The sequence below is a fragment of the Amblyraja radiata genome, chromosome 29, assembly GCF_010909765.2.
Source record: "Amblyraja radiata isolate CabotCenter1 chromosome 29, sAmbRad1.1.pri, whole genome shotgun sequence".
NCBI classification, from domain to species: Eukaryota; Metazoa; Chordata; class Chondrichthyes; order Rajiformes; family Rajidae; genus Amblyraja; species Amblyraja radiata.
Window position 1 is genome coordinate 24532571 of NC_045984.1, and position 24003 is coordinate 24556573.

At 40.5% G+C, this 24003-nt stretch overlaps 1 protein-coding gene across 1 annotated transcript in view; it reads right to left on the bottom strand.

Annotated features, from left to right (window-relative positions):
- Positions 1–24003, bottom strand: part of rexo1 (RNA exonuclease 1 homolog) — a 65411-nt gene that overhangs the window by 40349 nt on the left and 1059 nt on the right. The window contains exon 2 of the mRNA XM_033046926.1: positions 2655–4492. Within this exon, the coding sequence (XP_032902817.1) occupies positions 2655–4492 (1838 nt within the window). The remainder of the gene's footprint in view (positions 1–2654; positions 4493–24003) is intronic.

A 24003-nucleotide genomic window follows, 5' to 3' on the forward strand; every position in this document is an offset into this window, starting at 1 on the left:
GGGTGAATGAAATCTAGGGATATGGGGAGAGAGCTGGAACGGGGTACTGATTCTGGATGATCTGATCAGCCATGATCATATTGAATGGTGGTGCTGGCTCTAAGGGCCGAATGACCTACTCCTGCACCTATTTTTCTATGTTTCTATGTTTCTAATAGCTCAAGAAGAAACTGCAGATGCTGGAGAATCGAAGGTAGACAAAATTGCTGGAGAAACACAGCGGGTGCGACAGCATCTATGGAGCGAAGGAAATAGGCAATGTTTCGGGCCGAAACCCTTCTTCAGACTGATAACTCTAATAGCTCATTTTGTCACAAAGCCAGATGCAATTCAAGAAAGTGGCCCACCAGCTGTCTCCATGCAGTAGCAATAAATGCTGGCTTTGCTAAAAAGCCCACATTCAGTGACTACACATAATAAATAAAAAGCTAAAGAGATATGAAAAAAACCTTGAGGGGCAAAATTGTACCAAGAACATTGGCATTTCAAGGTTTAATATTAAGATAGCTAGCAAAAGTCTGACAAATTATCCAGTTGAGTTTTACTAAGTGACAGTGCGTTTAAACAAAACTAAAGTAAACAAAACAATAAGCAATTTAAGGAAAAAATGGTTGCAGATTACATTCAAACATATTTTAGTAAGCAAGTTATAAGGACAGTTCAAAATTGGTTTCTAGTTTGTATGCTTACAGGAAGAAACCCGAAACCTGGTCTGTCAACACCGATGCCCTCTACAAAAAAGGACAGAGCAGACTCTTTTTCCTCAGATCCTTCAATGTGTGCAATGAAATGCTGTGTGGGGATGCTTTGCATTTTTAATAGTTAATTATTGGGTCTTTTTAAGTATTTATTGCTTTCCTGTATTGTCCATATTGTATTTTATGTATTTTATGTCTGCTTTCGTTCTGAATGTGTGGGTTTGTTGGTTGTTGGCTTCTGGACATCTGAATTTCCCTGAGGGGATCAATAAAGTATTTATTATCATTATTATTATTAATAAACAGATGTCGACAAAAGGGCCTGTCCCATTTCGGCGATTTTTTAGGCGACTACAGGCGTCTGCCAAAAAATTTTCAACATGTTGACAAATTTTCACCGAGAGTGGCGACAATTTGGGCTGTTGTAGGTTATCGTAGGTGCTGTCGTAGGTTGTTGCCAGGTTAACGTAGGTTGGCGCCAGGTGACGTAGCTTGGGCGCCGGTGCCGACCGGTGAATTCCATTGGCCGAGATTAACTTATATCAGAGTGATGGCAAGAGTAAAGTATGGAGGAGAGGAACTGCCCAAGATCAAAAGTATCCCACCTCATCTGTGAAGCACAGTGGTGGGGGTGTTATGGCCTGGGCAAGTATAGCTGCTGAAGGTACTGGCTCACTTATCTTCATCGATGATACAACTGCTGATGGTAATAGCATAATGAATTCTGAAGTGTAGAGACACATCCTATACACTCAAGTTCAAACAAATGCCTCAAAACTAATTGGCCGGCGGTTCATTCTACAGCAAGACAATGATCCCAGACATACTGCTAAAGCAACAAAGGAGTTTTTCAAAGTTAAAAAATGGTCAATTCTTGAGTGGCCCAGTCAATCACCCGATCTGAACCCAATTGAGCATGCCTTTTATACGCTGAAGAGAAAACTGAAGGGGACGAGCCCCCAAAACAAGCATAAGCTAAAGATGACTGCAATATAGGCCTGGCAGAGCATCACCAGAGAAGACACCCAGCAACTGGTGATGTCCATGAATAGCAGACTTCAAGCAGTCATTGCATGCAAAGGATATGCAACAAAATACTAAACATTACTACTTTCATTTACATGACATTGCTGTGTCCCAAACATTATGATGCCCTGAAATGGGGGTGGGGGGGGAACTATGTATAAACACTGCTGTAATTTCTACATGGTGAAACCAAAATGTATAAAAATGGCCTTTACTAAAATTTGACAATGTGCACTATAAACACATGTGATTTTTTTATATTGCAAATCTCAAATTGTGGAGTACAGAGACTGTCCCAAGCTGTAACTTCTCTTTTTTGTTTTTTTGTGTGTTTTGAAATGCAAAGCCATTAGCTTTCCTCATGATATCTGGCAATACAGCCATGCCTGCATACTCAACATAATGTAACAGGTACTAGTGAAGAATTTTAATTGTGTTCAAGTGGAGCAAATTAACCGTCAGGTCCCCAGTTCCAGATTGTGTATCTCCAAGAAGATCCTTTTGGAAATTGATAAGCAACTGAAGTTGGATTGATACAGAAGATCAATGCTCAGTGAAATGGGCCTGTCCCACTTTGGCGACTTTTTAGGCGACTGCAGGAAACTTTGCAGTCGCCACATGGTCGCGGGGTGGTTGCCGGGGAGTCGCCTTCATGGTCGTGAGTAGTTCCCACATTCTGGGAACTAGTCGCGGCCTCATTATAGATGCCGTGAATTTCTCTGCGTGTCCGTGTGTGTGTCCGTCCGTGTATGTGCGTGCATGCGTGCGTGTGTGTGTCACTATGACAGTTGCCATTCCAGTTAAACATCCCCATGATTAATTCCAGTAAAACAGCCCCCATGATTAATTAAGTACAAACGTCAAAACCCTTAGAATTCATGGTTTCATAAAAGTGAATATTTCAAACAAAGAAAGCAATCAGATTCTTACCAGTTTTGAAACTCTGCCCTTATCTTCATTCTTCACTTCTTTAGATTCATTAAAAATCCTTAGACATTCCTCCATGGGATCAGATTCAAATTCAAAATCCTTTTCTAGACTGAGAATGTTGATATCATCCTCAGAAGAGAAAGCCCCTTCACTATTGTCCCCAGTTTCATCCTCACTGGAATAGCTGTTGATATGTGGATTTCTGTCACTGTCTGAATCAGACTCATGATTCACAGCTGTGCCATCTTTAGCAGTGTGTTCATCATTACTACTATCATCACCAAATAAGTCTGTGCGACTGGGTGTTCGCTTTGTCAAGGCTGGTTTCAATCTTCTTTCTCGATGTTTTGCTTTATCTTTCAGAGATTTTGACTCCTTATCTTTGTTTTTAATGTCTACACGAGTTACATTTTTACGTATCAAAGCTTTGGATTTTGTGTTGTCATTATTTTTGTCAATTTTCTGACAAGTTATGATTTTGCCATCATGACATTTGATTTTTCTTGAACTATCTGATAAACTGGTTGATCTGGACTTGGATTGGTTTTCAATTTTTACCCCATTCAGTTTGCTAATATTTGTTTTATCCAACTTTCCAGTAGGACTTCTATCAGATTTAATTTTATGCTTTACTTCTTTGACCCCATTTTTCTCAGACCCTTTGTGTTTCTTTTCAACAAATGTACTATCACCATTCTTACTGTTTTTTAATTTCTCCCCTTGTTTTTCTCGCTTAATTTCTGAACTTTCTTTTGCACATTTTACTTTACTGCTTTTGTCAACTTGCTGTGGGTGGTGTGAAGATTTAATTTTGATACTGTGCATTTTGTCCTTTCTTGCCTTCACCTTTGAACCATCTGGGTCACTTTGTTTATCCCTTTTCTCTTTACATTCTCGTTCTTCAAGTTCTTCCTTGCTACAATGTGAAAATTTAGACGAACGAATGTTTTTCTTCATCTTCTGTTTCCTTCTATTCACCTCCTGTTTGCTAGGAATATTGCAAACATCTTCTACGTTACACTGAATTGTTATCTTTTTCACAGACTGCTTGTTCAAGTCCTTTGCCTTCAGAGACAATATATCTGACCTTTGCCTGTCACAACTTTGTTGATGGTCATTAGTTTGATCATCTTCAGAGTCGGAGAATTCCGCATCCACATCATCGCTGCTTAAGTTCAAACGATGGCAACGTTTCTTTGCTGTAGGTATATACGGTTCTTCCTTGCCGTCTCTTCTGGGCCTTTTGGTCTCATGTTGCTTTGTCCTTTTTTTGATCAGTCGGGCTGAATAATTCAGCAAAGGGTCATACTCTAAATCAGTGCATGGCTTGGTATTATCAATCACATATTTATTACCGGATACAGAAGTAGCATTTTTGACTGGCTTCGTCACAAGCGTTGGGACATATTTCAAAGAATTACCTCTTGCATCACCTTCATCATCTGTATCCAAAGTGTACTTACTGGAATAGGCACTAACAGAAAGTGGAGTAGGGGTGTATTCTACATTACTATTTAGGTGGTAATTATTTGGAGTATATTCTAAAGAATCTATCAATTTATCTACATTAGTTAAAGGTTTTGAGTAATTCTTGATTTTGCTGACTGTCTTTTGTGTAGATGACGTTGAAAGGACATATTCTTCTTTTTCATCGAGAAGATCCTCATACCTTGACAGTTTTTTCTGTTCTCGTTCAACCTCATTCTGAACAGCCTCAATGGCTTTGTTGACCAGTTCCAACTCTAGAATACTAGATTCTGTAAGGTCACCCGAGATCCCTTCTCCATTTCTGGATGAACCCTTCGAAAGTTCCGGATTATATGGATCATATCCATGTTCTAAAAGACAAATTAAAGCATTGTGAATATTAAACATTTGTGACAGATCTAGAAAGTTATTGAATCAATCTACAGGATTTTCAGTATTCTATGAAACACTTTTGCGCCAATATATGCTACTGAGGTCATATTGCATAAATCTAAACTGTCAATGAAATTTCTTAGAAATTCTTTATCAAAGCAAAAATACGGTAAAATATTTTAATGTGCAATGATGCAAGGAGAAAGTTTTTTGAATGAAAGCATTTGGATAGAAGAATGCACCTATATTTTTTCATTACTAAATGAGTAGATAGTTTAATGAACTACTGGCTCACAGCAAAATGTTCGTTGCAAATGCACCAAGACTTTAAAACACAAGAATCTATCATTTGTTTAATTCGCTTGTTGAGAAAGTAATTGCAGCAAAATCAATATAAACGTTTGGGTGCTTTTATTTCACACAATAATCCATCTAATTATTTTTCAAAGTCCCAGGTCTGCCTGCTATGGAGGAAGATGTTGCAAGACGGCTATGATCTTTTTCAAAGAGGTAAAATAGAACTAAGAATTTAATATCTAATAGGAATGGGATTCCAGATGATTTTGATTTGATTCAATTTATTGTCATTGCACTTTTCAGTGCAACGAAATGGTTAAAAACATTTCTATAGTTGCTTCAAAAGCCAAAATGACAAAGGCGTGCAAATTTTTATTACACACTCGTTTACAAAAAAAGTGAGCTGAATTTTTTTTCCTCCAAATTAGGTTAAAAAAGCAAAAGATTAATTAACATTACTTAAAAATGTTTGTAAGATTTTCACCAATATGTGTGGGTATGTACATATGTTTAAAAAATATTGCTATAACTAATTCAGCTACAAAAATGAGCTTGAAGTACCAAAAAGTCTTCACCTGAGGTTATTTGAAAAAAAGCCATCGTCATTGCTGGTAGAAATTTAAACTGAAACTTAAATATATCCATTTTTTAAGAGTGTCGACATCATTTATTAAAGGGACTTTCCCACCCAACTTTTAGTTCCTCAACAATTTGTAACAGTTTAATTGGGACCAGTTTCTGCAGTAAGTATGCCATCATTTTTTTGTTTGCTATGTTACAATACAGGATAAGAACAGTTATGCATTAGATTGTTTTTAAAGAGTATGTAGCAAGACAGGTGTGCTGCCTTTGCAAGAAATTAATATTCCATTGATTTTTCACTAATGGCAAATATTTGTAAAAACTGATTTTCCATTAAATATTGGGTACACAACAATTATCACTGCCAAGTTTTAATCCACAGTGACTACAGTATCGCATCCACCATATCTCTACTTCACTTCTCACTCATTATCAAACATGATCTGAGCATGTACTAATGGAACCATCTTCACCAAGGATGTGAAAAATAATAATCCTAAAATGATGTATTGCTGTATTACAATATATTGAGAAAAAACTAGATGCAGTTTCTACTACCAAATAATTAAATTAGGAATTAGAGTGGTTTTTACCATCTGAAGAAGGGTTTCGGCCCGAAACGTTACCTATCTCCTTCGCTCCATAGATGCTGCTGCACCCGCTGAGTTTCTCCAGCATTTTTGTGTACCTGTGGTTTTTACCTTATTGTTTTACTGTGCGCTGGTAGTCTGGAAGTCTAGCATGCTTACTTCCCCCACAGTCCTTTATTCATTTAATTACCAAAGTTCTATTAGGCTATCTTAAATACACTGCTTCAGAACATTTGGGGACAGAATGTAAACCAGCATCTACAGTTCCTCGTATCTCCTATCTATAGAATTCTAAAGTATTTTCACATCTCAGTTTTCAATGGGAAATCTATTGACAAGATAGAGGAGATGAGAGCTTTTCTTTCTCGCCACCTAAAAGTTGTCGAGTAGTGTTGGAGACAGAAACCATAATCACATTTAAAACATTCCCATAGAATGTGATGCGGCAGAACTCTTTAATGCTTTGGACCAAAGGTGGAATGCAAGATCAGTCGAAATAGCTGTTTTATTGCAAGGATGGCAATAGGATAAATAGTATGAGCGTTTATACACTAGGTGTTAGCGATACAAAATGTATGATTCAGGCACCATGTTATCCCTGTATTTTGAAGCGAGAAAATGTCAGCTACATCCTATATTTGGATTTAACAACTGAGTCTTCGAAGCAAGATCAAGACTCCAGCACGAAAGATCCTGCATTAAATATGGCTTCACAGATAGTACAATTTCTTAGGATCTCTCTTCATTTGTAGAGAAATACTGGTAGAAGCAAAGTAGCATCTCAGCAAGCTGATTCAAGTCCATATTTGACATTTCTGTGCATTTACTAGTAAAACTAGGAAACATTTGTAATAAAAATACAACCCAACCAATTTCAACCAGAAAATCTTTAAGTCACAAGCTAGAATTTGTATGGCAAGTACACAAAGCTACTACTGACCACCTACTTTGTACACCGTGCATAACAAATATAACCCAGCAATTCAAGCAAATTTGGTAATTGCTTTCTAAATAACTCAATGGGTAATACTAACATCAAACACAAAAATACAATGCTTAAATTAAAAACATTGTTCCAAGCAAACAAGTAAGCAGTAATCTAATTCAATTATACTGTACCATACACGCCAAAATTCTGAAACTATAAATTACTTAAATCCGTTTGTTAATATTACTCATCAGTAACGACATTTATATGCTTAATTCACTGAACAAAATTTTTGTCTCAAATGTACCTTCTTACGAAATAAATTAATTTTCACAACTACCTTAAACGGGAAGCAAATGTAATATTTTTCATACAACTACTTTCTTAAACATAAACTTGAACTATTTTATATTACACTATGAAATATGTTTACGTTTGTGCTACACATCATGCGTTGAAAGCATTATCTACCTGCAGTAGGCCCTGCCTGCAGTACACCATGCTATTATATTCTAACATCAAAAATTAAAATCAGATAAATGTAATTACCACAATTTCGATTGTTCAACAGGAAATAAATATACTTGTTCATGTCTTCTTAGACTTTAACTTTGTTGCTGCCACTCATTTTACCTCGCATGTTTGCAGAATGCACAACTGACAAGAGACCACTTGCTTTTCTGCAGATAATTTGTTTGCAGTATCTCGGATCCCAGAGTAACGCAGCTGCTAAAGTCTCACTAGACCATGCCCTAAAAACACCTCTCAATGAGAAAACTCCTTCTACCTCGGGTGATGATACAGTTTCAAGGTATCCTTCAAAATCTTTTATTTTTGCCATGCTAAAGAATTTACTCATTTGTTATTCACACTTTTCCACTGATCCAAAATCCAAAATTAAAACGAAACATGGGACAACCGTCCTCAACTTACAAACAAGAAATGGATTTCTTTCAGAATCGTTGCTTTTATAAAACGCTCAGAATTTAACACCCACAATGTGTTCAATATATTTGTTCCAGGGTGTACTTTGGAGTATACCCAGCAGCCATTCAAAAATCAACACTGAAAGCAGCTTATTTACGCCACAAATTTCCAGTGAAGTGCCAATTCCCTACTGCAGGTCCCTACTGAGGTACCGTAGGGAACTAAACTCGATCAAGTCAAAAATACTTACATGCAAGTCAAGCAAAGCAACTAAACCCAGTAGAGGAGGTTCAAATCTCTCACTGCATTAGTCAGATCCTTTTGAACAATAAAATGTCAGAGGTCTTGCAACAGGTTAAAATAAATATCTGAGGCTCCTAACTTTCCCAATTATCACTGAAATGCTGGGGTAATACAGCAGCGCTGCTGCCTCACAGCTCTGGAGACCTGGGTTCGATGCTGAACTTGGGCGGGGCTGTCTGTGTGGAGTTTGCATGTTCTCTCTGGCCATGTAGATTTCCTCCCACATCCCAAAGATGCACATGTTTGTAGGTTAATTGGTCTCTGTAAATTGCCCCTACATTGTAGGGAGTGGGGGAGAAAGTGGGATAACATGGAACTAGCGTGAACGGTTGGCATAGATGGGCCGACGGGCCCATTTCCATGATGTACCTCCAAACAAACTAAACACCAGGGGAAGACAGACTCATGATTAGCTCACGCTCATTTAAATATCCTGCTCGTCATCTCAGCCATGTAAAATGGGCGCATGTGTGTGTTGCTAAAAACAAGGAAATAAACCCTGGAAGTAGAAGTAGGCCCTCTTGTGTTTGTTTCATCAGATCACAGATCATGACTTACCTCAGTGCCATTTAAATGCCTTAGGATGCCTTGATGTCTAAAATTCAATTGATTGTAGAATTGAATGTACTCAGCAACTGCGTCTTAACTGCTCTTATGGGTAGCAAATTTGCCACGTTCTGGGTGAAGAAAGCCTACTGTGTCCAGGATGGCTAGCTCCTTATTTTAACACCATGCGAGTAGGATGGAGAATTAAATGTGTATGAAGGAATTGCAGATGCTGGCTTATACCAAAGATAGACACAAAGTACTGGAGTAACTCAGCAGGTCAGGCAGCATCTCTGGAACAAAGGAATAGGTGACGTTTCAGGTCAGAACCCTTCTTCAGAATGAAAGATAGAGAAGGCTAGAGCAAAACAGGGCTGGCAATAAATGACCTCAGGGAGAATTAAGTCACAGGCAACTGGAAACTCAGGGCCACTTCTGCAGGCTGAAGTGAGAGAGACAGTTACACCCAAGATCCTCTGCTATAGGATGTTTGGTTACACAGCACAGAAACAGGTCCTTTGCCTAACCAAGTTGCCTAGCCAAGCTAGTTCCGCTTGCCTGTGCTTGGGTTTCTCTCTCTCCAAACCATTCCCATCATGTGCCTGTCCTTATGACTTAAATATCGTAATTATACCCACCTCTCCCACTTCCTCTGGCAGCTTATTTGTCATACACGCCATCCTCTGTGTGAAAACATTTAGTCTCTGGTCCATTTAAAATCTTTCCCTTAATCCTATACCTCTGGTTTTAGAGCTGGGGGAAAAAACTGTGGCTACTTGTCTGACAAAGAGTCCAGAGGCTATGCACAATTACATGACAAACTAGTGGCAACAGAAACACTGCCAGAACAAAATTAATGCTGAAGATCTCAAGGATGCTGCAGAGAAACCTTTTCTCACAAGAACATTATAGATTTAGAGCTATGTAGCATGGAAACAGACTCTACATCACAACTTATCTGTGCAGACTAGCTAAGCCAATCAATTGATTTAGATAGCCAATCCCTCTTGTCTGCATTTGGCCCATAACCCTCTGAGCCTTTCCAATCCACGACCTGTCTAAAAGTTTTATTGAAAGCAGTGTTTAAACCTATATTTATAACCCCCCCCGGCAGCTCTCAGTTTCAAAAGACCTGACCTCAGATTGCCTTTAAATCGTTCCCCACTAAATGTAAACCTGTTCCTTCTAGCTCTACATTACCCCGATCTTGGGAAAAAGTGCCTACATAATTTTAGAAATTTCTATAAGGAAATCCTTCAGGAAAGACTGTTCAATCTCCCAGATCATAAAGTGGCAGTCCAGGATCTGTTGTGACTGGGGAGAAGACGGCTGTTAATGAACCAGTGAAAGAGAAGCATCCAAAGGGATGAAAACCGATCATGCCCTGGACGGGTTGTTGGTTCACCAGGTCCAGATAGAATGTATCACAGGGTAACAAGGGAAGACTGGGCAGATCATTGGACCAAACCACAATCACTTGATTCTGTTGAAGTGGAGACCTGCCTGCATTAATTCCACATCCCTCTATACTGTGCAAATTCAAGTACCCACCCAGATGCTTCATATATGTTCCATCCTTACCACGTCCTCTGGCAGCTTGTTCCAGATACCAACTCGTCTTTGTGTGAACGGATTATCCCTCAGATCCTCTTTAAAACTCCTTACGATAGTTTTTGAGGCTCCTACCATGGCAACAGACACTGGATATCTACCTGATCTATGCCTCTCATAATTTTATATACCTCTCCAGGGAAAACAGGCTCAGTTAATCCAATCACTCCTCAAGGGTGGCACTGTGGCGCAGCAGTAGAATTGCTGCCTTACAGTGCCAGAGATCCGGGTTCGATCCTGACATCAGGTGCTGTCTGTATGGAGTTTGCGCGTTCCCCCTGTGACCGTGGGTTTTCTTCAGGTGCTTCAGTTTCTTCCCACACTCCAAAGACTTGCAGGTTTGTAGGTTAATTGGCTTCTGTAAATTGTCCCTAGTGTGCAGGACAGAACTGGTATATGGGCAATCATTAGCCAGCGCATACTCGGTGGGACAAAGGGCCTGTTTCACTGTACGAGGTAATTCAAGAGTTCTCCTGAGTTTACTCTGATTCGAACTCGGAACATTACGGTAATAGCCATTCGTAGGTACTCGGGGCTCTCGTGGACATTTTTCACAGCGCTGAAAAAACTTCACGAGTTTCCGCATTTCCCGAGTACCTGCCGTTAGCATTACGAGCCTCTACAGGACATCCACGAGCTCCAACGTAGCCGCTACATACATTCTACGTACTTACCACGAGTGTGATTTTTTTAAACTCGGGAGAGCTCTTGAATTACCTCGTACAGTGGGACAGGCTCTTTATGAATCTCCTCTGCACCCTCTCGAGTTTAATTATATCCTGGCTTTAGTGTGGTGACATCCATTTCACAGGATTGAGTAATTATCATTTTGATATATTCAAATTGTTCTTGATGAATGACTACTTAAAACATTTCCTTTCCAACTTTGCAATGGAGCTGTTCATGAATTATGCATTATCGTCCTTTTGTGAAATATTCATTGAAGAACTCAAAGCACAACAACGATACATTTACATTCCATTTCTAGTCGTCTACTTTTTCTTGAAAAGCATTACACAGAACCGAAAAGATAACAACTACAAATGTAGTTTCAAAACTGTCATTGGTAAGAACAGTATTATAAATATTGGAGATCCATTCATTATGAGTATTATATATTTGATTTTGCATCTGTAGTGTTTCAAGAGTACAGGCAATCATACAACACAGTTTTAGATGCTCTACAGCAGACCATTTTAAATACCCAACTCAGGTAATTTCATACATGCAGCAGCACAATTTCCCTGATTTATTGGATTACTGTGAACCTAAACAGGTTTCAATAATCAGATCCAAGATTACATTCACTAGGACTATATAGTTTAGAGATTAAATCATTTAAAAGAAACACCATTTCCATTTCATATAAAGCATTCCACGACACTCCTTGAATGTGAATTCCACCTCTATAATGGAATCCCTCCAATTGGTTAATCTACTTCTCCAAAATACACAAACCAAGATGGGGCTCTCCAGCAAATGGGAGGAAAAAGATGCAAAAGGATTTATGACCGTTTATAGAAAAATGCATGCACTTAAGGTAAATTTGCTGAATAAATTATTAGTACTATATCGTAAGTATGGCAACCTATAGAGATTTTGTCTCCATTATATCTCAGCAGGCAGCGCAAAATTGTTATGGCACCTCTAAAGCCTATACGGCATTACTGTAGCCACAAGTGTGTAAAGGTTTGAAAATGTAAACCAACATTGAAGCAAATATTTAAATGTTTTGCAAACCCAATTTCTTTAAGTCGAGTGACTGACTAGATTGTGGAACTTATTGCCGAGGCAAACAGCATGGATATTTTTACGAGGAAACGTAAGTACGGGAGGAAGAAAGAAACAAGATTTTCACTAATTGTAAGAAACAGATGATAGACACAAAAAGCTGGAGTAACTCAGCGGGTCAGACAACATCTCTGGAGCAAAAAAGATATAGGAAACAGGCCAGCTGTGGCCGAGGTGAGAACGGGTACAGAAGATGGATATTAAGTTTATGACGAAGGGTATTGACCCGAAACACCACCCATTCCTTAACTCCAGAGATGCAGCCAGACCCGCTAACTTACTCCAGCTTTTTGTGTCTATCTCAAGTATATGATCTTTTGTTATCAATTGCCTTCTTTGAAATATATGTTCCACATAATTATAACTAAAAGTAACTCAGAATTAGCAGCTAAAATGGTGACTGACAACTCATTTTCTTCCAAAAGTGTTGCAGTCTCATGCCAAGACATGCAGTCAATGTCTTTATCATAGAAAATAGGTGCAGGAGGAGGCCATTTGGCCCTTCGAGCCAGCACCGCCATTCATTGTGATATCATATGAAATTACATCTAAAATGACAGTTGAAAGTATTGGTCATCGTAAAACTGGTGCAGTACCATCACATTGTACCTACCGTAGTTTTGTCATCAACTTCAAGTCTCTGGCTTCCCACTTCTGTCACACCATCTCACTACTCCTTTCCCCCTCAACTCTTGCACACCACCCTCCAAATTACCTACCAATCCAACCAGTTACTTGCTTTTGGTCTAGATAGAATCAAACATCTCTATATCATATACACAAATATAAAACCATAAACTTTTCAGAAAGTGCAATTATAGAATCAGACCAATTCTGGCGCCAAGTTCCAGGCAAGGATACAATCAGATAGTAAAATAAACCACATGAGAAATGGAGAATGAGAAACAAAAGATAAAAAGTAATTAAATAAAAGAAACAAATAAAGGCAAAAGGCTACAGATTTTTAAAGAAAAAGGTTTAACATTTCATTCAGAAAATTTAAATATCTAAGTATCAAAAGAAAAGCATCCTATAAGACTTATGAAGCAAAACATTCAACCCTTGGACAAGTCTCCAGAAATACTCTGAAGGAAACAAAGTGGCAAATCTGAATCAATGTGTAGAAGGCAGGAATAAAGAAAGATTTAAAAAAATGCAAGAAGTGAAATTGTCCAGAAAAATTGTCAAATTACAGGAAACATTTATCAACAAATTATATGGATGTCATGAGATTCGCTGATCTTAATTTCTGTAAAAATTATCTACAGGACGCTATGAAATGACAAGTAGAACTGCAATAACAAAACATTAAACATTTGAGAATATATATATACAGTTAGAAAAGTTAATCAAGTCTCTGTCTGGCTAGCTGACCATTATAATTTTCACGCATCTCATGGATTCAAAATTACGCTAAAGTTTGATTAAAAATGTTCTAAAATGTTCTTACTGTCTTATTCTGACTTCCTTCAGAAAAAAGTTTGACATATACAATGCTTCAACTAGCAAGTATGGACAGCGCTTCAGAAAATCGTCCAAATTTCACGTTCCATTTCTCAACTTGCTTTCTTGACCGTAAAAATTTCAAAACCTATAAAAGGTATTGAAACAAAGGCTAATTTAGATTAACGTATGATAAAATTTTAAGATGCAACATTTTCCTATACATTTTTGTGCACAAAAAAAAGTTTCCCCCATGGCTAAATTGGTAATAGCTATACCACTATCATAAGGCAGGTGGTTTCTGATGTAATTACTAATCTGTAGTCAGTGAGGTGATTATAGTCTGATTGGGTACAGCATACCCACAATTGCCTTTAATGTGAAAAGTCTAACAAGCACAAAATGAGCAAATTCGTTCACCCTACTCCTTGCTCACATAAAATAAACACTAATGCAATAAATTAACAGTCACACTGGGTAACCAGACCATAATAATGCAAGCCAAAGTATGTAGTGCAACCCTTATACAAAATCCATAGCATTTCATGGTTGAACAGTGCAGTTCAAGTACTTGATGTTTGATGGTTAAGAGCGATTCTATATCTCTAGAGGTAATGCTTCTCAGGCTCCTTGACCTCGGTGATAGCCGCTGGATGAAACCATGGGCAGTGTGGGTCTTTGATGATGTTAGCTGCCTTCTTGAGGCAGGGCTTCTTATAGATTCCCTTGATAGTTTTTTTTGGAGGGGTGGTGGGCTTTGCACTTGGGTGAAGGAAAACATATCCAGTAGCATGTTTACAGAAATACAACTAGCGCTGGGAGAATGGCTGAGGATTTGCAAAAACTAGAAACTATGCGGCTGGCCAAAACCATGCATTTGAAAGAATTTGGCAAAAAAGATTAAATAGTAGAATGTTCACCTGAGGACTGGAAGCTGAGGCTTTACTAAGGAAAAGGCACCTGCAATTTCTGCAGGAGAGTCTCTCACACACACTCCTCTGAACTTTTATCTGATTCGCAAAATAGCCAATACCTCAAGTTCATCTCCGGAGTTATTGTACTCTCACAAAGCAGAAAAGATCTAGATTTTCTGCTCCTATTTAGCTGGTCAGTGTTATAATAGGTGTAATAATCACAACTTTTCTATATTGAAAAATGTTCAAAAATCAGCCAATATTACTACACCACTACTATTCAGCAATCCAAGGGCACATATCAGTACAACTTGACTGTCATGTTATCACAGTAGAGCATCTTGTGCTACACATTGTTCTAAATAGCAGATGAACAATGAATGGCCTCTTAGGCACATTCCCAGAAATAAATCCATGCCCTTGCAACCAGAGGCCAAATACGGATAGTGAAAAACTAAATAGAATGATGTGGATCCTTAATCAATACCAATTCAATGGACTGTCTGCAAGATATTCGCATATATAAAAATTACAATTGTCTTTTCCTACTTACAAAAACTGGAGTAACTTACATAAGGTTTGTAAATTGTTTAAGAAAAAAAACTGCCATTAAGAATAAGAAACACTATGTTTAAAAAAAATACAAGGATAAAACAAAAAATACACCAACATAACAAGATTGGATTATCCATGCATGAGCCTTATCAGTTGTTCATTAAGCGTCAACAAAGCTGAAAAGTACCCTGGAATTTTCGCAGTCCGAGAACATTCAGACGTTTTTGCAATCTGTGCAAAATATTCTCAGAAGTGGGCGAAATTCAAACAATCTTCATGACAATAAAATGGGTCAAATTATCAAGACAAAGTAGTTTCCAATAAGGTGCATTTCTACATGACCTCATTACCTACAGTGCCCTCCATAATGTTTGGGAAAAAGACCCATCATTTATTTATTCGCCTCTGTCCTCCACAATTTGAGATTTGTAATAGGAAAAAAAAAATCACATGTGGTTAAAGTGCACATTGTCAGATTTTATTAAATGCCATGTTTATACTTTTTGGTTTGGAAATTACAGCAGTGTTTATATATAGTCCCCCCATTTCAGGGTACCATAATGTTTGGAACACATGGCTTCATAGGCGTTTGTAATTGTTCAGGTGTGTTTATTGACCTCCTTAATACAGGTATTAGCAAGCTCTCAGCACCTAGTCTTTCCTCCAGCTTTTCCATCACCTTTGGAAACTTTTATTGCTGTTTATCAACATGAGGACCAAAGTTGTGTCAATGAAAGTCAAAGAAGCCATTATGAGACTGAGAAACAAGAATAAAACTGTCAGAAACATCAGCTTAGTCTTAGCAAATTCAACTGTTTGGAACATCATTAAAAAAGAGAGCACGGGTGAGCTTACTAATCGTAAAGGGACTGGCAGGCCACGGAAGACCTCCACAGCTGACAGAAGAATTTTCTCTATATAATAAAGAAAAATCCCCAAACACCTGTCCAACAGATCAGAAACACTCTTCAGGTGTGGATTTGTCAATGACCACCGTCTGCAGAATTCATGATCAGAAATACAGAGGCTACACTGCAAGATGCAAATCACTGGTTAGCCACAAAAATAGGATGGCCAGGTTACAGTTTGCCAAGAAGTACTTAAAAGAGCAACCACAGTACTGGAAAAAGGTCTTGTGGATAGATGAGATGAAGATTAACATATCAGAGTGATGGCAAGAGCAAAGTATGGAAGAGAGAAGGAACTGCCCACGATCCAAAGCATACTACCTCATCTGTGAAACACGGTGGTGGGTGTGTCATGGCCTGGGCATGTGTAGCTGCCGAAGGTACTGGCTCACTTATCTTAATTGATGATACAACTGCTGATGGTTGTAGCATAATGAATTCTGAAGTGTACAGACACATCCTATCTGCTCAAGTTCAAACAAATGCCTCAAAACTCATTGGCTAAAGATGGCTGTAATACAGGCCTGACAGAGCATCACCAGAGAAAACACCCAGCAACTGGTGATGTCCATGAATTGCAGACTTCAAGCAGTCATTGCATGCAAGGGATATGCAACAAAATACTAAATATGACTACTTTCATTTACATGACATTGCTGTGTCCCAAACATTATGGTGCCCTGAAATGGGGGGGACTATGTATAAACACTGCTGTAATTTCTACATGGTGAAACCAAAATGTATAAACACGACCTTTATTAAAATCTGACAATGTGCACTTAATGTGATTTTTTTCTATTACAAATCTCAAATTGTGGACTTTAAGAGGCGAATAAATAAATGATGGGTCTTTGTCCCAAAAATTATGGAGGGCACTGTATTCATTTAATTATTTCAGGAAGTAAAAAGTATTACAAGAACCTTTCACCAACAAAAGCAAAGTTTTATTTTCAAGTTGAGTAAGAAATTCTAATGACAGGAAATTCATAAATAAAATCTTATTTAATACCTTCTGCGTATATGCAGCAGATTAGCTGGCATGCAAATATCACAAATCTTTACCAAAGTCATTTGGACAAAACGCAGCCTGCTGAAACTCCTTGTACATCGTTATAGCTTTGCTGACTGTAAAGCAGCTGTCCCACTGCGGTGACCTACTTGGCGAGTTTAGAAGAGTTTAAGAGAGCTTGAAAAAGTGTCATGTTGAAGACCTCCTTCGACTATGTGGAAGACTAGCTTCGGGAAAATTAGACCCAGGAGAGTGGAGAGTGAAGACGACCTCCTTCGATCTCCTTCGACCTCCTTTCGACTATGTTGAAGACTATCTACGACTTCCTTCGACTACCTTCGACTACCCTCGATTACCTACGAATAACATGCTAAACCTACGAGTGAAAAAAACCCAATTTTTTCCATGGCGACCTTTTTTTAAATCGCGGGCATTTTTCAGCATCTTGAAAAATACGCCACGACCTAGCTGAGGCCTCGAGTAGGCAGGGACTACTCTCGAGCATGAAGGAGAGTTACAAAGATCTCCTAGGACCTCGTGTCGACCATGCTGCGAGTATGAGTTGAGGGCAAACTCTTCTGAACTCGCCAATTAGGTCGCCGCAGTGGGACAGCCCCATTTCTTTCTTGTACAAATTTGACCGCCAACAACAATCAAATTATCTCAACCAATGCCAAAGTTGAGAGCCCAACAGATCTCAGTTTAGAATTGTAATAAATGAAAAAGATCAATACCCTATCAGTCTTTTTTCTTGTTTCACATTCACCGCTAATGGATAGCAGGCAAAGTGCGTACACCAGACTCATCTACATTGCCTACCACTATTGACCACTATCAATGACTGGGGTTGGACTATTTTTAAATATTTTTTTTTTGACGTGAGCAATTGAATAAGGAAGCATTTTCAAGAGAATGGTTTTAAAAATTAAAATGTATACCCATCACGAAATGTAGCAGGTAAACACAAAACTCATGGACAGAATTATCCAAAAATAGAGAAAGATTGGTAGCTATGCTACAGATCAATATAGTACTCACTTTTAGAATCAGAATCATACGGTACAAAAATAAACCCTATGGCCTAAATCCGTGCTGACCATCAAGAATCTACAGTATTTGCACTAATCCCACTTAATTTTCCCACATTCGTCTCAACCTCTCCCACTTCCCATTCCTCACTCCCCCACCCTTACACCAATTCTACAGATTCTCCAACTCACCTGCACATTAGGGATAATTTGACAATTTACAATGGTCATGTAGCCTACTAACTACACAGGTTCTGAATGCTAGAGAATAGCTGAGCATCTGGAGGAATTTCATGTAAAGAGAACATGCAGAACACCAGAGATCAGGATTGAATTAAGATTACTGGAACTGAGAGGCAGCAGCTCTACTTGCTGTGCCAACTATGCCACTCACTGATTCCTTCTTAGGTAGGTGGCCTGAGAAGATGCAAAGTTCTAATTCTTTAGCCAATCCAAACCGGAAACCCTCGATGAACAAGGAGGTTCAGAATCTGCTACCGGCACGCAACAATGCCTTTAAATCCAGGGACACTTCTGCCTACAGTGTAGCCAGGTCGAACCTGAACAAAGGCATAAAAAAGGCCAAAGACATCCACAGGCAAAGGGTGGAAGACCACTTCAATACCGCGGACACCAGAAGCATGTGGCAGGGTGTCAGGGACATCACTGACTACAAGAGCAGCCCCGCCTGCCCCCACGGTGATATCACACTGGCCAACGAACTAAACACCTTCTTTGCCCGCTTCGAAACTGGCAACACCATGAGTGGAATAACCCCGGCCATGGCGGAGGGACAGGCCTTAACACTGAGCACTCAGGAGGTACAGTGCGCTCTGCGTAGGATCAATCCACGCAAGGCTGCAGGCCCGGATGGAGTCCAGGGAAGGGTACTAAAGGACTATGCTGTACAGCTGGCGGAGGTATTCATGAGAATCTTTAATCTGTCTCTATCTCTGGCAACGATCCCCAAGTGCCTGAAAACAGCCACCATAGTGCCGGTGCCGAAAATGTCTAAAGTCACCAACCTGAACGACTACCGCCCGGTTGCCCTAACTCCAATTCCCAATGAAGTGCTTCGAAAGGCTGGTCCTCTCCCACATCAAATCCAGCATCCCTGCCTCACTGGACTCTCATCAATTTGCATACAGGGCAAATAGATCAACAGAGGATTCTTTCTCTCTGGCTCTTCACACTGTCCTGACTCACCTGGACAGACAGGGCACGTACGTGAGGATGCTCTTCATTGACTATAACTCTGCATTCAATACAGTCATCCCCACCAAGCTCACCACCAAACTGCACCAGCTAGGCCTCAGCTCGCCGATATGCGATTGGATCCTGAACTTTCTGACGGAGCGACCGCAGGCAGTGAGACTGGGTCCGCACCTGTCCTCCACTATCACCCTGAGCACTGGCACACCACAGGGCTGTGTACTAAGCCCCATGCTCTACTCCCTCTTCACTCACGACTGTGTTCCTGCATTCGACACCAACACCATCGTGAAGTTTGCAGACGACACAACAGTGATTGGGCTGATCACCAACGGTGATGAAACAAAATAGATAGATAGATAGATAAATACTTTATTAATCCCCTTATTCAGGGGAAATTCTGATGTCCTTGCAGCACACTAATAAAAATACAACACAGTATTCATAAAGAAATTCAACACCAAAACATCCCCCCACAGTGATTCCCACTGTGGGGGAAGGCACAAAGTCCAGTCCCCATCCTCTTGTCCACCCATAGTCGGGCCTATTGAGGCCTCCACAGTCGCCACCACGGCGCCCGATGTTCTCGCCGGGTGATGGTGCTTCGGCGTCGGGAGAACCCCCAGCAGCTTGGGGTGCCAGGAACGGCCGCCTTCCCACCGGAGCCTGCGGCTTCCAAGCCAACAGACCACGCCAGATGGAGCTCCGCACACTGGTGATCTCGGCGAGATGTAAGTTCAAACGTCGCAGCTGGCCGCTCCGCAGAACCGCGGCTCCACGATGTTTTTTCTCGGCGGTACCAAGCATACTGGAGTCCCAGTGCGGCGACCCAGGAAAGGCATCGCCCGCTCCGCAATAGTGCTCCAGCGCTGCACTGCCGCCAAAGCCGATGTTCTGCGCCGCTGCCGACGTTCTGCGCCGCCGCCAACGCCGATGTTCTGGCCAGGTCCCCTCAGGGAAACGTCGCTCCAGGACCCGCTGGTAGGCCGCGAGGATAGGTCGAAGACGCTGCTCGGAGGAAGGCAACCCCTCCGACCAGGTAGGGACTTAGAAAAGCAGTTTCCCCCTTCCCCCCCACCACCCCCCACACATAAAAGATTTAGACCCCCTGACTGTACACTTAACGAACTAAAAATAATAAAAAAAGAAGGGAAAAAAACGGACAGCTGCAGGTGCAGAACCTGGCGGACTGGTGCGCACGTAACAACTTGTCACCAAACACCTCCAAGACCAAGGAGCTGATTATTGACTTCAGGAGGTCCCATAATGGAGAATACGCCCCAATCTCCATTTACGGGGAAAGTGTGAAGAGTGTCCAGCTTTAAGTTTTTGGGCACTCACATGTCAGAGGGCCTCACATGGTCCACCAACACCGCTGCGCTGGTCAAGAAGGCACAGCAACGACTGTTCTTCCTGAGGATATTAAAAAAGACTGGTCTGCCCCAACAGCTGCTGACAACGTTCTACCGCTGCACCACAGAGAGCATAATGGTATGGATGGTCAACTTGATATTCATGGGTTGTGTAAATCAATGGCAAGCTCAGCATTTATTGTCCTTTAACTGCGTGCCTTGGGCCATTCAGAGGGCCCTGCCACGGTTCTGAATTCACATATACAGTTGCTGTGCAAGAATAATAGAATACCTCAAAAATAATTTAATGGAGGATATTAAGTGGTTCACAAGCAAACTCTCTTATATCTGCAACTAAAATATATTCAAAGCCATAAAGAACAATGTTACTTTGAGTTTTATAACTAAGAGCATAAGAGTACCGGACCAGAAATGCAATGAACATATATCACAGAGCGGTTTTAAGTGCACTATTATAGTTTAGACAATTAAGCAACTAAATGAGTAAATAGATTTAGAAGGATATTTCCCACGCAAATTTAAATTATGAAAACACTTCATATTGGGAAGTGAAGCTCAGAGAAAAGTCCATTCGTTTAAAAATATTATGAAATGTTTCTATAAAAGTAAAAACCTGTTTCCTCTGATCATCTTTCATCAATAGTTTTTCAAATTTTAATAATATCACTGAGAAAGCAAATTAAAGTTAGGATAGATTTATTTACATAACTATGAACAAGGGGCTGGTTTGACAAAGACAGTTGAAGCTGAAAACAGAAATATTGGAAGTCAGAATAGTCAGGACCATGCTGAGAAAAATATGGCTTGTTTGAAATGTTTACGAAGGAATTGCATATGCTGGTGTACACCGAAGATGGACACAAAATGCTGGAGTAACTCAGTGGGACCGGCAGCATCTCTGGATAGAAGGAATGTGTTACATTTCGGGTTGAGACCCTTCTTCAGACTGACATGTCAGGGGAGAGGGAGACACAGAGATAAGGGGTACTGTGTGAAAATACGACATCAAAAGAGATGCAGGTCAAGGAAGATGTAGAATAGATCATTGGTAAATGCTGGAGTAACTCAGAATGCTGGAGTAACTCAGAGGGACAGGCATGCATCTCTGGAGAGAAGGAATGGGTGACGTTTCAGGTCGAGACCCTTCTTCAGACTGAAGACGGGTCAGATGCTGCCTGTCCCGCTGAGTTACTCAAGCATTTTGTGTCTAAATTCGATTTAAACCAGCATCACAAGTTCTTTCCTACACATAGAATAGATCATTGTTCGCTAGGAGAAGGTGACAACAAAGCAGAGATAAAATGTAATTGTGGACAGTCAGACTGGTCAGAGAACTGGAAAGGGGGAGGAATGGAGAGAGGGTTTGCAAGGGTAACGAGATTAATAGACAATAGACAATAGGTGCAGGAGTAGGCCATTCGGTCCTTCGTTCACTGTGATCATGGCTGATCATCCACAATCAGTACCCCGTTCCTGCCTTCTCCCCATATCCCTTGACTCCACTATCTTTAAGAGCTCTATCTAACTCCCTCTTGAAAGCATCCAGAGAATTGGCCTCCACTGCCTTCTGAGGCAGAGAATTCCACAGATTCACAACTCTCTGGGTGAAAAAAAATGTCCTCATCTCTGTTCTAAATGGCCTATCCCTTATTCTTAAACTGTGGCCCCTGGTTCTGGACTCACCCATCATTGGAACATGTTTCCTGCCTCTAGCGTGTCCAATCCCTTAATAATTTTATATGTTTCAATAAGATCTCCTCTCATCCTTCTAAATTCCAGTGTATACAAGCCCAGTCGCTCCATTCTCTCAACATATAACAGTCCCGCCATCCCAGGAATTAATCTTGTGAACCTACACTGCACTCCCTCAATAGCAAAAATGTCCCTTCTCAAATTTGGAGACCAAAACTGCACACAATACTTCAGGTGTGGTCTCACCAGGGCCCTGTACAACTGCAGAAGGACCTCTGCCCTCTATACTCAACTCCTCTTGTTATGAAGGCTAACATGTCATTAGCTTGCTTCACTGCCTGCTGTACCTGCATGCTTACTTTCAGTGACTGATGAACAAGTACCCCCAGATCTCGTTGTACTTCCCCTTTTCCCAACTTGACACCATTCAGATAATAACCTGCCTTCCTGTTTTTTCCACCAAAGTGGATAATCTTACATTTATCCACATTAAACTGCATCTGCCCACTCACCCAATCTGTCCAAGTCACCCTGCATCCTCATAGCATCCTCCACACAGTTCACACTGCCACCCAGCTTTGTGTCATCTGCAAATTTGCTAATGTTACTTTTAATCCCTTCATCTAAATAATTAATGTATATTGTAAATAACTGCAGTCCCAGCACAGAGCCTTGCGGTACACTGCCTGCCATTCTGAAAGGGATCCGTTAATCCCTACTCTTTGTTTCCTGTCTGCCAACCAATTTTCTATTCATGTCAGCACTCTACCCCCAATACCATGTGCCCTAATTTTGCCCACTAATCTCCAATGTGGGACCTTATCAAAGGCTTTCTAAAAGATCAGGTAGTTGCTGAGGAAACGGTGTCTGCAGAAAGCGGAAAGGGGTGGAGATGGGAAGATGTGGCTGGTGGTGAGATCCTGTTGGAGGTGGCAAAAATATTGGAGGATTATGTGCTGTATGCGACGGATTAAATGTCCTCATTCTTTAGGGAACGGGGGTTTCCCCTCTTGCATCATAGATAAGGCCCTCGCTAGGGTCTCCGCAATGTCCCGCAGCTCCACTCTTGGTCCCCCTCCCCCCAGTCGCAACAGGTACAGAGTCCCCCTAGTCCTCTCCTTTCACCCCATCAGCCGTCGCACCTCATATTTCGCTTGGGCAGCTTACAACCCAGCAGTATGAATATTGACTTCTCTAACTTCAAGTAACCCTTGCTATCCCTCTCTCTTTCCATCCCTCCCCTTTCCCAGTTCTCCGACCAGTCTGACTGGCCCCGATTACATTTTATCTCTGTTTGCTTTGTTGTCACCTTCTCTTGGCTAACAATGATCTATTCTACATCTTCCTTGACCTCCATCTCTATTTATGTCTCCTTTTCACACCTTACCCATCCTTATCTCTGTGTCTCCTTTTCCCCCTGACTCTCAATCTGAAGAAGGGTCTCGACCAAAAACATCACTCATTCCTTCTATCCAGAGATGCTGCCTGTCCCGCTGAGTTACTCCTGCGTTTTGTGTCTATGGTTTGTTTGAAATTCTGAAGAGAGAGTAGGCATTAAATGACCATGGCCTTGTTTTCAGGCCAATGTGAAATTCTCTGAGTTTCATGATTACTACATGTAAACTTCATATAGTTGTGATTAACACCAGTACACTTAATGGATTTAGGGTTATGGTCAAACAGCACAGAAACAGGCATTTCAGCCCAATTCATCCATGCCATTCAAAGTAAGTCCTAATTGCCTGTATTTGACCTATATATATATCCCTCAAAACCTTTC